The 12103-nt window shown below is 49.1% G+C and overlaps 1 protein-coding gene across 1 annotated transcript in view; it reads left to right on the forward strand.

The window, feature by feature from the left end:
- Window positions 1–1193: 1193 nt before the first annotated feature.
- ZFHX3 (zinc finger homeobox 3) overlaps window positions 1194–12103 on the forward strand; it is a 112333-nt gene continuing 101423 nt past the window's right edge. The window contains exons 1-2 of the mRNA XM_014942158.1: window positions 1194–3931; window positions 7438–7934. Of these exons, the coding sequence (XP_014797644.1) occupies window positions 1234–3931; window positions 7438–7934 (3195 nt within the window). The 5' untranslated portion in view covers window positions 1194–1233. The remainder of the gene's footprint in view (window positions 3932–7437; window positions 7935–12103) is intronic.

Below are 12103 nucleotides of genomic sequence, written 5' to 3' on the forward strand. Positions count from 1 at the left end.
GCAAACTATAGAAAAGCTTCTTTGCAGGCAGGATTCTTGATAGGTTTGCAGCTGAAGTGACAATCTCCTGCTGATTTGTAGTTTGCATTACAATGCTCCAGCTCCTAACGGTAGTGCTACCTACTCTCGGAGGTCTGTAACCTCTAGAGAGGCACTAGGCACATCCTGCTGAACTGGTTCTGTTGGGATCAAAGTGTAAGAGATGCTGGCAGGATGCAATGAACAGGGTATAGGTGGCTGGGAGCCTTGGGTGCTGGCCATGCCCAGCAGCCCGTGCTCACCAGCTGCCAGGGAGTCAGTGGAAGTTCTCCAGATCTCGTATCTGGTGGAATAGAAATAGCGGGGTGGGTGTGCTTCCTTCTTCTTTAGGACCTGCATCAGCCGTTTGCCTCTGGGGGTGATAGGAAGCCATCTGTGCACAGAGGCTGTGCCCTGCTGGATCTCTGGGAGCTTCCTGGCGCGTGGTGGGCTGACCGCTTTCCGATCCCCGGGATGGACCCTTGTCAGATCTGGAATTTCCTGTTTGGTTTCCCTCCTGACGTCTCTCCGTTTAAACTCTGTCCAGAACACAGCAATTAAATCTCCTGTGCATACCAAGCACTGTTGCTCTGCGAGTTGCTCTGGGTCTCATGGTCTGTCACGGAGGTGCACGTGTGGCTGCTCTGGTTCTGTGCTCCCTGAACCACTAACAGAAGGGAATCACCTGAAAATAACAGAATCTGGTTTAGGGAGCCACAGAGTACAATTTTTATGAAGTTTCAAAGCTGCAGCACTGTTCCATTTTGGTGTCTTAACTCTGTTTTCATCAAAAGCTTTTCTGTTAAATTTTTGTTTGGGTTTTTGTTGTTTTCTGAAGATCTAAAGCTTTGGCGAAGGCAGTGCCGGTCCTACAATCGGCCTGCTCCTCTTCAGGGAAGGCATTGCGGGAGGTTTTCACCACCTTCCAGGTCCCTTTGATTTGTCTCTTGTGTTCCTGCTTCCATCATATCTCCATTTCTCGTTTCCAGCGGTGCGTTACCCGAGGCCAGGCCACTGGTTCTGGAGCCCATCTTGGGGTACCACTTCTCGCAGCCTCCCATTTGGTCCCGAAGAGTGGCATTGGCGGCCTTTGTGGTGGTGGGGTCTTTACGGGAACTGTCTCTCCTCCATGACTCACCTTGCCTTTCTCCTTCTCTCCCCACCTGCAGGTCCAAGCCGTACCGGGTGCAATGAGCGCTCCGTGCCGGCCCTGCCATGGAAGGCTGTGACTCGCCCGTCATCCCCGGGAAGGACAATGGGTGCGGCATCCCTCAGCACCAGCAATGGACTGATCTCAACAGCGCCCACCTCCCCGACACGGCCGGCAGCATGGAGCAGCCCGCGGCGGAGAGCCGCGGCCCCCTGGACAGCCTGAGGGTCCCTTTCCCCGAGCGCGTCCCCGAGAGCAGCGCCGCGGCCGGCCCCGGCGCCGAGCCCGCCGGCAAGGAGGTGAGCTGCGGCCAGTGCGCCGCCTCCTTCGCCGGCCTGCAGAGCTACATGGAGCACCGCTGCGCCGGCGCCCGCCCGCCCCCGCCGCTGAGGGGGGAGAGCGGGAGCGAGAGCAGCGAGGACGGGGAGGAGGAGAGCGACGTGGAGAACCTGGCCGGCGAGATCGTCTACCAGCCGGACGGCTCGGCCTACATCGTGGAGAGCCTCAGCCAGCTGGTGCAGAGCGGGGGCGCCTGCGGCAGCGGGGCTCTCCCCTCGCTGCTCCCGAACTCTCTGCCCAAGCAGGGAGAGCCCTCCACCGCCGCTCCCGTCTACCCACAGATCATCAACACCTTCCACATAGCCTCATCCTTCGGGAAGTGGTTTGAGGGCTCAGACCAGACCTTCCCGAATACCTCAGCCCTGGCGGGCATCAGCCCCGTCCTGCACAGCTTCCGCGTCTTCGATGTGCGACACAAAAGCAACAAGGATTACCTGAACAGCGACGGTTCTGCCAAAAGCTCCTGTGTATCCAAAGATGTTCCCAACAATGTGGACCTGTCCAAATTCGATGGCTTTGTGCTCTACGGGAAGAGGAAGCCCATCCTGATGTGTTTCTTGTGCAAGCTCTCCTTTGGGTATGTCCGCTCGTTCGTGACCCACGCGGTGCACGACCACCGAATGACTCTGAGTGAGGAGGAGCGGAAAATTCTTAGCAATAAGAACATCTCCGCTATCATCCAAGGGATAGGCAAAGACAAGGAACCCCTTGTCAGCTTTCTGGAACCAAAAAACAAAACCTTTCAGCACCCTCTCGTTTCCGCAGCTAACCTCATAGGCCCTGGACACAGTTTTTATGGTAAATTCAGTGGCATTCGCATGGAAGGCGAGCAGGCCCTCCAGGCCGGGGCAGCCGGCGGAGCGGAGCAGCCGTCGTCGGGCGTCCTGGCCCCAGGCGCGCTCCTCAACCTGGGCGGGCTGACCAGCTCGGCCCTGAAGACTCCCATTACCTCAGTCCCCCTGGGCCCGCTGGCTTCCAGTCCCACCAAATCCTCAGAGGGGAAGGACCCTGGGGTGGCAGAGGGGGAGAAGCAAGAGGGGGGCGACCAGGACAGCCTCTCGGAAAAGGCAGAGCCGGTCGAGGAGGTGGAGGAAGAAGAGGAGGAGGAGGTGGAGGAGGAGGAGGAAGAAGAGGAGGAGGAGGAAGAGGAAGAAGATGAGGATGATGAGGGTTGCAAAGGACTGTTTCCGAGCGAGTTGGAGGACGAACTGGAGGACCGGCCCCAGGAGGACACTGGGGCTGTGGCAGGCGGCGGCAGCAGCAAAAAGGACCTTGCTCTCTCAAACCAAAGCATTTCTAACTCTCCCTTAATGCCTAACGTGCTCCAGACCCTGTCGCGGGGCACAGCTTCTACTAGTTCTAATTCTGCTTCTTCCTTTGTCTTTGATGGTGCAAACAGGAGGAATCACTTAAGCTTTAACAATGAGGGCGGCGGAGCCAGCGTGGCAGAGGGCAGCAGGAGGCTGGACTTTATCGATGAAAGTGCCAATAAAGACAATGCCACAGCACCAGAACCAAATGAGAGTGCGGAGGGCGAGGACGGGAGCTACATCTCCCATCACCAGCATGCTGGCCCCCTCTGTGAACTTGGGGGTGGGGAGTGCCCCTCGGGGAGCGGCGTGGAGTGCCCAAAGTGCGACACGGTCCTGGGCTCCTCGCGGTCGCTGGGTGGCCACATGACTATGATGCATTCTCGCAACTCATGTAAGACACTCAAGTGTCCCAAGTGCAATTGGCACTACAAGTACCAGCAGACGCTTGAGGCGCACATGAAGGAGAAACATCCCGAGCCGGGTGGCTCCTGCGTCTACTGCAAAAGTGGACAGCCACACCCGCGGCTGGCACGGGGTGAGAGCTACACCTGTGGTTACAAGCCCTTCCGCTGCGAGGTCTGTAACTACTCCACTACTACCAAAGGCAACCTCAGTATTCATATGCAGTCCGACAAGCATCTCAACAACATGCAAAACCTGCAGAACGGAGGGGGAGAGCAAGTCTTCAGCCACACCGCTGGGGCGGCGGCGGCGGCTGCGGCAGCCGCGGCGGCGGCCGCAGCCAACATCAGTAGCACCTGTGGGGCCCCCTCCCCCACCAAACCAAAAACTAAACCTACGTGGCGGTGCGAGGTGTGCGACTATGAGACCAACGTAGCTAGAAACCTTCGGATTCACATGACCAGTGAGAAGCACATGCACAATATGATGCTGCTTCAGCAAAACATGTCCCAAATCCAACACAACCGGCACCTGGGCCTCGGCAGCCTGCCGTCCCCCGCCGAGGCCGAGCTCTACCAGTACTACCTGGCACAGAACATGAACCTTCCCAACTTGAAGATGGACAGCACTTCCTCAGATGCACAGTTCATGATGGGTGGATTCCAGCTCGATCCCGCCAATCCCATGGCAACGATGGCTCCATCTCTAGGTGAGGCTGAAGGGTTTTCCAGCGTGTCCATGTGTAAGGGAGGGATTGTGTTTCCATTACTGCAAATCCCTCATGCGTGGACTGGGTGCTGCGTGCCAGATCCCTCCCTTCTGTCTTTGCGGCCCACTGCGTAGTGCAGCCACAACGCAATACGTTGTGTGGTGGTCAAGGATGGAGACCACACAGTGAAGACCTCTCTTCTGCATTACCTCAGACAAGTTTTTCTCATCCTGGGAAAATATGTTACTTTTCTGATACATATTCTAAGAGTTTTAGTAGGGAGCTAATAAAACAATAGATACGGATTATTGCTGATGTGCATTAAATGTTCCTTCTTCTTGTGGAAAGCATCCTTACTACAGTGTTGCCTAATGATTTTCCCTTGGTTTGGTAAGGGTTGTGAGTAGTTTGGTGGGTGGCTTTGTGAGAGGTTCTGATTTGCTCCTGGTGCTCTCAAAGGCAAATGTTGAGTTGGCTTGTTACGTGCTGTGTTGCCCCCAGAAGAAAAGGTAAGCAAGTTTTGAGAATCATGCTGAATTTGCTGGAAGGGGTGGTGTTCCTCTGCTGATGAAACAGAGCTGAAACTGTTCCTCTGATGCCAGCATGAGATAAAAGACCAGATGAGAATTATTAAACTAGAGAAGAATGGCTATAGAGAGAAAAGATTATTTCTCTCATCAGATGACAAAAACATTTAAAAATGAACTACTAAATGCATTTTTCTTGACAGGGAGCATTCATCATGTTCGTGTTGGCACTGTGCTTGGCATGGTGGGGGGTACACCCTGTCCCAAACATTTTAGCCAAAGAGTCAGAGTGGGGATAGATGGTCAGGTCCTGTTAGGTTCTTCCCCCAAAGCTGCTTTTGTCACCCAGGGCCAGCAGCAGCCGCTGGGAGTGCCCACGTGCTTCCCGGTGTCTTTGAACTTTGCAGCGCTGTAGGGCAAGAGCTGGGAAGAACAGTGGCCTCCCCCCAGCATCACACATGGAATTTTTTACAGTGCCTTGAGAAAATACACGAAAAGAAATCTGCCACTTTACCTGCTTTCCTCCCAACTAATTTCTTTGTGCTGCACTCTGCCCTCCCTTACCTTGCCTCTCCATTGACGCTGTTATTACTGATGCGCTCCATTACTGGTTCATTGGTCTCATGCATGTTCTCCTTTCCTTCAGCTATTCATGGTACAGCTTATTATTAGTCCAGAAGGACATTAAAGTCATATGAGAGAACAACAACACAAGATACTAAAAAAGAAAATGAAGGAACTCAAGTGACTATAATTAATTATCTTCTTTTTTCCCCCCGCTGTGGTGTCACAGTGTGCATCTTTGGGTGGTCGGGGACACAGTCTTTTTTAGCATATTTTCAATAGCTCCAAGTTGCGAACAGATGTAATTGACAGTCATTTGTATAAAGTTACAGTGTCATCTGCGGTGGGTTTCTTAGAAGGCGCCCTTTTGGAGCTCATGGCCTTTCCTTACTGAAGCACAGGTCAGTCGGCATCAGACAAGTTGGGAGTATTTTAACTGAAGCCTCCTAAAAATGCATGACAAGGCCTTGAATGTATATGAGCTTGTCTGGAGAGTGATTTGTGAATTGTACACTTATGGTGGCAAATCTTGAGCTGAGGATTATGGAGGGAGGCCCTTCATAGGGAGGCCCCCATGTCAATAAGCACTTGACACAAGCTCAGCTCGTTAGACTCATATACACACACTATGAACTTTGCTAGAAGTAAAGCAGATTTTTCCCATTTTTAGACTTCAGTCCAAGACTGGGTTTGAGGACAATATTAATAATTCACAAGATTCTCCTTTTGGGTTTTTACTGCATGATGTGTTTAGGAGAGACTGATTCAAAGGGAGGATTTGGGGATATCGCCTGAAAGAGATGCTTAGAAAAAACTGCTCCGATTAGGAGATACAGAACATAGAAGGCAAGTGGTGAGTTCTCTGCTCTTCAGATATTTAGTGAGCAGCTACACAGGAATAGCTGTGCAAAGGGTATAATTCTGCCATGGCAGGGAGGGGTAGAATGGATCGAGAAAAAAGATCATTGACTGCGTTGATGGAAAGACAGGTTCCTGGCAGTGCATGCAGATGGGACTTCCCCTTCCACCCAGTTCTTCTCTGTGTCAGCAGGAGATACGCTTGATGAAAATTAGGTGCTGTTCCTCTAACAAACTCAGCATTCAGGTTGTCTTGTAAGCTTTAGTTTGTCCTGCTTAGGGCTGTAATGATGTTGTGGTATTGCATTTCTGCAGGAAAGATAGTAGCACGTATGCTGCCCAAAGCTGTGGTCTGCACCACCTGTGGTTTATATGCTTTCAAAAAAGTTTGTGCAGTTCTGCCTAAACTTCCCAGTGTTGGCTGCTTCTCAGCAAACAGGTTGAAACACAGGAAGCTAAAAGTTAAGGAAATAAAATCTCTCTTTTTGATTGACTGAGTAACTGTTGACCTGAAGGTTTCCTCAATAAGATTAAGTTGAGCTATGACGTAAGATCAAGGTAAAATACCAAAAAGCTGTAGGAGAAGCATAAATGTCTTAAAAATGGAAAAGGAGAGCAAGGTGGAGCAAAGGTCCTAAGAAGAGGCTGGTGGTTGGTCTCTGTGCTTTGGCATAAAAAGTTAATGTCAGAAAAAGAAAGTCTCCCTGCCCACATTTTCAAAGTGCTCTGATGTAAATAAGAGCTTGCTGCATTCACTTACTGTAAGTGAATAGAGTTCAGCTCTTGGTTTGAAGAGTAGATCTGACACTTAAAGACAGTTAAGCGTCCTGCTGGCTTTCCTTGACATGCTCTTGCACTCTCGTTATTAATAGTGGTTGTCTTTTCCTTGGGCATACAGACTGTCTGTCAACACTGTTTTTAGAAGACTGTCCACCATTTTGAACTCTTGGACAAGAGATGAGATGCAGGAGTGGCACTTTTCAGATTGTTTTTCGTGCTTGCCACGTTCTGCACCGTTGCCCGCTTCCAAGGGCAATGCGCTGACCTAACTGTAATACTGCTATCGCTGGGACTTGTGACTGTTGGCCTTTTTTTATTTAGCAGGGACTGTGCTTGGGTACTGCACGAGGTAACATTTCTTGCTTCTCTAGGTAGGCAAGAAAAACCAGGATAAAGTGTTACGCTGTTCTTGAAACGGCCACAGAGACTTTCAGTGTGGTACTAAGGAATTCTTCAACTTCTGAAAATTTGTAGGGTTTTTCTTGCCACCTTTCATGGGCAGAGGGTTGGATACCTCTTCAGAGGGTGGGTAGCAAGGGCTGCTACAGACCTTTTCCAGCCTTACATGCCAGCTGTGATTGCTTTTTTTCTGCAGGTAAGGCACTGACCAGCAGTGCAGAGGAATAAGCAAAGGGAGAGCTATGCTTGGTTTCACTGGGTGTTTGGTGGGTGCAAGAGTTGCACCGAGAGCAGCGTACGTTCTGCTCTGTGCTTCTTCTCTGGCAAGTAAAGAATTCCACTTTTCTGACCTCTTTCTCCCCTTTTTCCTTCGTGCAGTGGGTGGAGAGATCCCCCTGGACATGCGGTTAGGTGGTGGACAGCTGGTGTCTGAGGAGCTAATGAACTTGGGTGAGAGTTTCACGCAAACAAATGACCCATCGCTGAAGCTCTTCCAGTGTGCTGTGTGCAACAAGTTCACTACAGATAATTTGGACATGCTGGGCCTCCACATGAACGTGGAGCGTAGCCTCCCTGAAGACGAGTGGAAGGCAGTGATGGGGGACTCATACCAGTGCAAGCTGTGCCGCTACAACACACAGCTCAAGGCAAACTTCCAACTCCACTGTAAGACAGACAAGCACGTGCAGAAGTACCAGCTGGTAGCACATATCAAGGAGGGTGGCAAGGCCAATGAGTGGAGGCTGAAGTGTGTGGCCATTGGGAATCCAGTACATCTGAAATGCAATGCTTGCGACTACTACACCAACAGCCTAGAGAAGCTGCGTCTTCACACAGTGAACTCGAGGCATGAGGCCAGCCTGAAGCTCTATAAGGTAAGGGTTGGCTTTGCTTCATCTTCCTTCATTGCCCAAGTGCTGGAACAAAGGAAAATCTATTTTGGACCACAGTGGATTGGGATCCTTTGGAGATGAGCTGCTCAGATCTCTCCAGCAGGACCCAGTCTCACTTTCGTGATACAGTTCTTTTGTATTCTGATAACAACTGTGGTTGTTAAAGCCTTAGGCCAGGGGGTGTTCATGTCGATGTGCTTTAATGGGGGCTTGTAAGTCTTATAGCACTGCATATACGTGATATTTTTACACAAAAATTCAACAGTCACTGTTGAAAACGTTGTGCGAGGTGGTATTTGCCGCACTTCTGTTGGTTCTTTTCTATAAGGTGGTTTGTTGACCCATATGAGATTCTTCATGAGCTTTTGCTGTCGTCAGAGAAATGTGTTCATCCTGGCACTGAGAAGGCTGGGTGCACGGAGTGGGGAGGGATGGAGGAAGAGGGCCACTGTCTCTGTGCTTTTATGCTGTGTGCGCGTTAATGCTGGGATCTGTCAGCAGAGTGGTGCTTGGGGCTGGAAGAGAAGCCTGTATACACGTGTGTGTGCTGTATGTATGGACAGACTGTATTTGGAGGCATTGCAGGTTTTCATCCACGACGGTATTTGGCTGATGACTGCCATCTTCTTTTCTTTGCTCTTTCCTCTCCCTCGTTTTGTGTCTTCTTTATAACCATCTTCTCTTTCCTGACTTGTTTCTCTCGTTCACAACCCCCTCCCCTCGCCGGCCTGAACCCTGTGGGCTGTAACCCAAGAGGAGCTCCGGATACAGTAAATAGTCCTTTCACTCGTGCAGCAGAATTGCTCCAGACGTTTCTATTGATTTTCACTGGACTTAAAGCTTCACCTTTTTCTCTAATCATCCCATAATGGCTTTAGTATGAACAATCAGGTACGAATTGCCATAAATCTAAGCAGCCGCATACCTTCCATTCACACATGCTATCCCACTCATTGTCTTCTCATTTCTCTCAGGTTTTTTTTTTGTATTCTTTCTCTCCTCATCCTTTTCTTCCTGCTTTCCCTCAAATACTGTGAGATTTATTTTTTTTTTTTTATATAGAAGTGTATATATACACACAAATTGTATTTTGTAATTCTTACGTTGAATATTTTTCCTTATGTAATGGGAACTTAAAACATGGCATTGAACTAAACAGTTGCCCACCCACGTCATAGTGCAGAGACATTAGACTTCAAAATTCCTGGATTTTCCCTAAGAATGAGCAGTTCCAGCAAATTCAGACAGTAAAGAGACACCCCAGAGCATCATAGAAACTTTGCCTTGAACCTTGTTGTTGGACCTGCTTGGAACTGGTGGGGAACAGAGGAGGAATGTGTTTCTGCTGAGCTCACTATTGAGGCCAAGACTGCTGTGACGATTGCTTTTACCATCATCAGCTGGGATCCAGCATAACACAACAGTGCCTGGCTCTAAAAATACATATATTCCTCTGCTCTCAGGGTGTGCAGGAGACCCGAGAGAGTAAAATCAGCTTGGAAACTGGAGGCAGGAGAGTTCCAGTAAGTCTTAAAAAAGCTAGCTGAGGAATCAGATCTCCTCTGTCTATAGAATCCAATTTGGGGTAAAAAAAAAGAGTTGTTTGAAAGCTCTATTATGAGTTTTAATACATACTGTTGTTCTCTACAATATATGTTGCAAAGGCTTAAAAATTCTTTGGCTAGACCCTTCATCTACAATGGTTTCTACTGGGGAAGACACAATCAGGGCACTGGAATTCTCTCTGAGGGGGGAAGAAAAAAAAAATAGTAAGAAGCCCCCACCAAAGTCAGACTGGGGAAGAGCTGTAGATGCTTGTAGTAAAGAGTCCTGAAATGCTTTCCTCAGACAGGCGAAGAGAAATTGTCAGTTTTCAAGTTCATAAGAGACTTGGGCAGCTCTCAGAGCTGTTACAGCCCTGCGTTCTTTCTGACGCGAAAGCTGTGAAGCACCAGATGGAGAATAACACATTTCAGAGGAGTGAAGTCTGTTGTATGGTCCATATATTAGTTTTCTAGTATGCCTACGGAAAGCCTGTAGCAGGGGGAAGCGGGTGGCTGAATTCGCAGAGTCTTGCTCCCACGTAGCTGGAATCAGTATTTGACTTCACGGAAAAACCTGTCTATGGATCAAGCAAGCTTGAGTGCAATTCTTCCAGTCTTCAGAGGGGCTGTAATGCCATGTCTCTTTTGATAGCTGAAAAGATGCAGCGGGAGTGGGGGTAGTTCACAGAATGGTTTCTCTTCTCTCAGGCCTTGGTGTGGTCTGCAGTAAATTGAGATTGATTGGATGTTATTTTTCCTCTTGCTAATGTAATCCATTAGCCTGGCACATGCATAATCAGTTTAGAGCACAGTTAACTGGATGTAATCGAGTTCTTCCCTGCCTGCTGGAGAAAATCCTCTCCAGATGCTGCTGGGTGAGAGCGCATACTAGGCTTATCACACACAATCCTCCTTATTCTGCTTTTTTTGCCATTTTCCTCTTAAATCACATGTTATTGGCTGCTTGCATTGCCCAAGAGCCACTTCTATTAGTGCTACTTGCTGCCAAAAAATGTGATCTGGAGACACTGTTAGCCTTGTAGTCTGGTGAACCTTTAATTCTTCTCCTGCAATGCTCCAGTTGCTGGAGGAAAAGGTCTGGTCTTCTGCTGCCATCTTCGTCCTGCACATTGCAATAGCTTGCATGGGACCTCTTCCCAGGTCAGTGCTGAGGGGGCAGGGATGCAGCAGTGGGGTCCTTGCTTATGACAAGAAACTGGAAAGGTTTGATAATCTTTTCTATATTCTTACGTTCTCCCTGAATCCCTGCGGTCCCCCTAAATACCGCAACTAAACTGGAAATCCTGTTATTTACCTTGCACTTGCTGGGGAAACACGGTACTTGTGCCTCTCACCATGACTGCTTATCTCCTTGGTGCGACTGGTGGTTTTGGTATTCTGAGAAACTGCCTGGAAAGCAAAAGTACCATTGTAAATGTGTCTGCTTAAATTTTTGAGGTGGATGGACGGGCTTGAGGTAGATGACAGGTTTGAAGACCATGTCTTAGCTAGGACAGCCAGATGAACATAGTGAGCCTGGGGCTGAGTTGTTACACTGATGGTTGTAAGCAGAGAGGCAGAGACATTGCAAACTCTTTACGAGTGCAGACTTACTGTAACAGAAGCTAAGCCTTGTCTCCTCGTGACCACAAAGGACTAGACCAGACTTGAGGCACAGCAGCGTTCCCCACATCTGGAAGAGGTCGGGCACGAGTTCCCAGCGTCTATTGCACAGGTGGAATTTCCAGAAGGAATTAATCTGCTGGAGCGAGAGCCAAGTTTGGACGTTTCCTACAACTTCCTGAAAATCTCTAGTTCAAAACCTGCAACTCAGAAGAAGTTTAAACAAAGAACCACTGAAGAAACACATTGCTGGCCAGACTGCCAAATGAGCGCATTCAATGAGTTCATTCAGTGTCTTCCTTTTCAGTCTTTCCAAGTGCTGACTTAACTTTTTTAGGGAATAGGGAGTCTGAAGGAGAGGGTTGGGGTTACATGATGCCCTGCACAGAGGTTCTTTGTTAACTAGGAGATGCAGAGTGTGCAGGAAAATGACTCCTTAATATCAGCACTTAAGATACTAGTGGTGATGAAACTTTGTGGGTCTGTGCTGACTTGGAAGGAAACAAGGATGGCCTGTCAAAAGGAAAAGAAGAGGTGCAGCTACAAACCCAGCAGAAGGTGGTGGGAGTTCCTAGTTCTACTGCAGAGCGATGTGTGTCTCGTCCTGCCTTTCCTGCAGGTGCTACAAGAGTGTGTGTCTTCTGGGAGCAGAGAGGCTGAGGTGCAGTAACTGCTGGGGCTTGGGAGCCAAGCTTGAGGGCTCCAGTTAAGTACAGTACACGAGACAGACCAAAACCAAAAGCATATGTTCTATGCTGTGTTAATCGAAGAGTTATGGTGGGGCTGTTGGCCTTAAATGAAGATACTGGTCAAATAGGCAATTGAGAAGGCTGATGGAAAGGAAGATAATCCCAACGGCACTGCAGTGTGAGAGTATTGGGGTGACAGTGTGCATTAACTTCCTTGTCTCCAGTAAAATACCACAGAATCTCCAGCAGTGATTTACATCACACAATTAAGAAGAATATACAATACTGTGTCACC

This window comes from Calidris pugnax, unplaced genomic scaffold, assembly GCF_001431845.1.
Source record: "Calidris pugnax isolate Ruff unplaced genomic scaffold, ASM143184v1 scaffold28, whole genome shotgun sequence".
Lineage (NCBI taxonomy): Eukaryota > Metazoa > Chordata > Aves > Charadriiformes > Scolopacidae > Calidris > Calidris pugnax.